This window comes from Acyrthosiphon pisum, chromosome A1 (assembly GCF_005508785.2).
Source record: "Acyrthosiphon pisum isolate AL4f chromosome A1, pea_aphid_22Mar2018_4r6ur, whole genome shotgun sequence".
In the NCBI taxonomy this organism is placed as follows: domain Eukaryota; kingdom Metazoa; phylum Arthropoda; class Insecta; order Hemiptera; family Aphididae; genus Acyrthosiphon; species Acyrthosiphon pisum.
In genome coordinates this window covers 11,031,486-11,036,381 of record NC_042494.1, presented here as the reverse complement: position 1 = coordinate 11,036,381, position 4,896 = coordinate 11,031,486, and the positions used below count along the sequence as shown (strand labels likewise).

The 4,896-nt window shown below is 53.2% G+C and overlaps 1 protein-coding gene across 1 annotated transcript; it reads right to left on the bottom strand.

Annotated features, from left to right (window-relative positions):
* Window positions 1-3,861: 3,861 nt before the first annotated feature.
* On the bottom strand, window positions 3,862-4,614 carry LOC107882289. Its single transcript, XM_016800426.1, has one exon. It carries the CDS (start codon window positions 4,612-4,614, stop codon window positions 3,862-3,864), a length of 753 nt encoding a protein of 250 aa, XP_016655915.1.
* Window positions 4,615-4,896: the final 282 nt, after the last annotated feature.

The following is a 4,896-nucleotide window of genomic DNA, read 5'->3' as shown; positions in this document are numbered from 1 at the left end:
GTATAAACATGATGTCCAGGTCGACGTAGCTGACCAGTCCTCTGACCGTTGCTCGGTCTCCAAGCGCGTCCCTGATGGCTGTCTCGAGGCCTCTCCTCTTGGTCTCGTCTCTGGTGACTCTTATCAGGACCTCGCCACCTTTGCTCTCAGCAATAGAGGTGATGTGGGCTTGTCGACGTCAACTTCCTTTCTCACTGCTTTCAGGATGTCTGAAAATGTGTGTTCCGAGCCGGGCTTGATGGCGATGGCGTCTGGCGGAGGACGTCTGGGACGTTTGATTGCGGCCTGTCTGCGGCCCTCTTCGTCGGGGAAGCTTGTCGGTGTAGGCTTGCGTGGCTTTTTTTTATTTACCACGGTCCATCCGTTGACGCCAGAGTCCTTGGGGTCTGGCTCAGAGCTGGCTGTGGCCTGGGGTTGCTTTTGGTTAGCGTCCGTCCTGAGTGTCTTGGCCGCCGTGGATTGCTGTTGGTGTTTCTACTCTATCAGTTTTGACAGTCCTTCTATAAGGGATCCCTGCTTTTCTATCATGCCTCGGAGTTCGATGATGGCGGCTCGGGTCTCCGTTAGGACCGGCTCGACCGCGTCTGCTCCGGCTTTCTGTGCGTTTGTCTCTCTGCTTAGTGCCTTCTCTGCCTCGTAGAACGCGCTGTGCAGGCTGACAGTGGACGTTTTGAGGTTCTCGGTTGCCCCGGTGACCTTGTCGATGGCATCCAGTATTGCTGGAGATTTGCTTTTTTCCTTGCAAAGGTGCAGGTGGACTGTGGCTGCTAGTATGTCATTGATTATTTTGTACTGTTGTTTGATCGTGTTCTTGAGACTTGCCAAGGCTGTCTGTGGGCTTGGTTGCTTGCTCGCTTCTAGCAGCTTGCCTTGCAATTTTGAAGTGTTTTTGTCAGTACTAGTAACATTGGAGCTACAAGGGGCCTGGCTGACCACCCCTTGAGTCCTATAGTCGTTGGATGACGACCGCCGGGAGCCCGCTTGCTCACTCCCGACTGCCGACACCTGGGGGTCCGAATCCCCTGGTGTGGTAACCAAATTTCTGTCTTCGACGTCCATTGGTAGTTTTTTTTGAGGGTGCCTCTCCCTTGCATTTTACCTGCTGCCAGGGGATTTTTGGTCGGTGTTACCTTCACCTGTGTCCGTTTGCAGGCCTTTGCAGGTGGACAAGGCCTGCCCAACCAGTTAAGGTCAGGCTCTGTGATGGGTCTAGTTCAGACCGGGATCGCTTGGTAAGACTCAGCTAAGAGCCCGCAAGCCCCCCCACCACGTCAAGGCGGATCCCACGGGGGGGGGGCTGTGTTAACCTAACCTTTTTTTTTTTTTTTACATGGTATCGACACATGGGGTGGTACTAACCAAGTGGTCATTTCACCCCCATGTGCCATCGTTTATTGATTTAAATACAATTACACAATTTTTTGGGATCGCACAGGGCCAATCTCCCTGAGGCCAACCCTCACAGTATTGTTACAAATTTCATATGATGGCTCACCAGGAAAATCCCCCGGTTTACCACCTTACATACTAATCATTTTTATGTTCGTCGTGACTTCGACCATCACTGTTTCTCCTCACGTCCTCTTGGCGGGCCGACCGTAGTCCGCCGCCCTGGAGTCGCGTTCGTGCTTGGTCCTGCGTTGTTGTGTGTCCGGCTGTAGTTGAATGTCGGTGGGGACCTCCTCATCTCCTTCAGACGGTTCCGGTGGCCTGTCGTCTTCTCTCCTCTGTTTCTTTTTCCTTCATTATTCCCACGATCAATTCCGACACTATGTCCCAATTCCCCTTGGAAGCCAGCATCGTAGGAATGAGGTTTTTCGGGGTCAACTCCGTCTCCATCGCCATTTCTGCCTGCCTCCGTCTAGTGTGCCACGCATCGCAGGCGAATACCGTGTGTTCGGCGTCATCCGCTGGGTTGCCGCAGTACCAGCACTCTGAGGAATCAAGTTTGCCGAATCTCTTTAGGTCTGCGGCAAAGCATCCATGTCCGCTAAGTACTTGAGTCAGGTGGTAATTTATTTGTCCGTGGCGACGGCCTATCCAGGGACCAATGTTTGGGATGAGGACGTGAGTCCACCTGCCCTTTTTGCTACTATCCCATTCGGTCTGCCACGAGTTGAGGATGTTTCCTGTCTGTGCTCCATGTTCCCTGTTCCTCTTCTTATCGTGGATTTCTTTTCTCTCTTTGGCGAGTAGGTTCAATGGGGCGATCCCCGAGATTACGCATATCGCATATCTTGATGTCGTACAGTAGGCCGAGGCGACTCTCAGGCATATGCGCCTCTGCACATTGAGCAGTTCCTCCCAGCCTTCCGCGCTCATCTCTCCCGCCCATACTGGTGCTCCGTACAGCATCACGGAGTGGGCGACATTGCTCAGTAGCTTCCTCTTAGTTGGCTTCGCGGCACTTATGTTTGGCATTATCCTTGACAGCCTGCTCACGATATTTCCTGCCTTGGCTGCTGTTATCTTGGCATGCTCAGTGAAGTTCCACTTTTGGTTGATGTGCAAGCCCAGGTATTTAATACAGTTCGTGGAGGGAACTTGATGTCCATTTACCATGATGTTAATCTCGTTGCGCGTCCTTGTTTTGGTTATGATCATGGCTTCGCACTTTTGCTCAGCCAGTGATAGGCCCACTAGCGTCAGCCATTCGTGGACCTTCTCTGCTGATGAGGTGAGTAGCCGCTCTATGTCTATTGAGTCTCTGGCTCTGGCGACCAGTGCGACGTCGTCCGCAAAAGCCAGGTACTCGACTCCCACTGGTAGTCGCGTCCGCAGGAGGCCGTCGTAGAGAATGTTCCACAGGGTCGGCCCGATGACTGACCCTTGTGGAACTCCACAGGTGACATCAATTCTCGTTTCCTCGTCGCCTTATCCGAAACTGAGGGTGCGGTTTTCTAGATAGCTGTTGATCATTTGCTGGATGTACCCGGGGACTTCCTTCTCGTATAGAGCTTCCATGATTGCCTTCCAGGGGGCGGAGTTGAAAGCGTTCTTTATGTCTAGGGTGAGGATGCCTATTTTTCGGTTCGGCGTAATCGTGTCCTTCAGCGTGTTCAGTGCGTCGATGGTTGACCGCCCTTTCCTGAAGCCGAATTGTCTGTCATGAAGTCCATCGTTTGCGTCCAGGAAGTTCCTGAGGCGGTTGTCGAGTATCTTCTCGAAAAGCTTGCCGAGGCAGTCAAGAAGACAGAGTGGCCTGTAGGAGGACGGTGCATCGAGGGGCTTGTCGCCTTTTCGTATCAGGACCAGTCTGGCTTTTTTCCACGTTTCCGGGAATGTTCCTTGCTCTAGGCATGTGTTATAGACTTTGAGGAGTGCGTGCGGGTTCAGTGTCACTATGTTCTTGACCGTCTCATTTGATATCCCGTCTGGGCCCGGGGCGATCTTTTGTTTGAGGCTCCTCGCGGCGTCCTTCAGTTCCGCCTCGTCGATCCTCCTACTTGGGTGGCTGCTCGGGTTTGGGGGCCAGCTGATCCTGTCCCTTAGGGGGTGTTGTGGGAAAAGTCCATCGACGATTCGGCGCAGCCTGCCTGGCGTGTCTAGTTCTGGGATTGGGGGTTGTCTGGTCAGTTTGTCCATCACCAGCTTGTATGGGAGTCCCCACGTGTCGTTCTGTACCTTGTCGCACAGGTCCCTCCACGCCGTCTCCTTTGCCCTCTTTATTGCGTTCGCCAGTGCGCGTTTGGCTGCTTTTGCATTCGATTGCGCGACTGTGCTGCCCGCTAGGCCGTGCTTTTTCCTCTCTCGTTGGTAGACTCTTCGGAGGTGGTTTGCCGAGTTTCGGAGCGTGTATATCTCAGGGCTCCACCAGTGTACCGATTTCCTGGCTCTCTTTCCACTATGGCCTGTCAGGCGTCATCCGTTGATCGCGTCCGTGATTGCCAGGGCGCTCTGGTTTGCATCTGTGCACATGTCTAGGGTCCGGGAGAGGTCGTCTGATTTGAGTAGTGTTTCCAGTTTTTTGGCATCAATCCTGTTTCTGCGCAGCTCGTTTTTTGGGAGTCCTGGGGTGGTTTCGAACAGGATGTAGTAGTGGTCGCTCAGTGACTCCCTGTCCAGAACCTTCCACTTGGTCATGCTCTGGGCTGTTCGGGGTGTTGCTATGGTCAGGTCGATGATCGATCCTTTGGCGTGGGTGCTCTCCTGCCCTTTGTTGCACATCACTAGACCTGCAGAGTTGATCATGTCCAACAGTATGTCTCCTCTCTTGTCATTTTTTGGGCAGCCCCACTCCGCATGTTTCGCATTGAAATCTCCTGTGACGAGGATCTCGGTTGCCTCGCTTCTTATAGACCTCTCTAGCCTGTTTACAAAGTCTTTGTACTCCTGGATAGTGGAGTTTGGAGACCAGTAGCATGCGTATAGCCTCAGGCCGTGTACTTCCACCCACCTGAATCCTGCCTCTCCCAGTCCCTCCTTGTTTAGTCTCGTTTTATTGGTGTTTACTATCGCTGCCTTACCCGTTGTGTCGGCATACCAGTTTGAACCCTCTTCTCTATTGTATTCGCTTGTCAGGACGAAGTCGACCTCCTCTTCTGCTGCGACTTGGTGCAGCAGGGCCTGAGCTGCTTTGCAGCAGTTCAGGTTTATCTGCAGATACTTAGGCATTGGTGGCGCGCGTTTGGGTGACACCGTCCGGGGTCGACCCTCTCTGCTCGTTTGCGCGTATGTTCGTCTTGTTCGAAGCCATTGCTCTCCGGTACGCAGTGCACTTCCCACTTCCTGGGTAGTGATCTGTTTGCTCGTTTAGGTCTTGACATGCAGCGCACTTTGGTAAGGAGTTGCATGAGGATGCCTTGTGTCCTTTTTCTGTGCATAGGCAGCACGCTTCGGAGCGGTCTGTTCCTGTGCAGGCATGTTTTCGGTGTCCGTAGCCAAGGCATTTGTAGC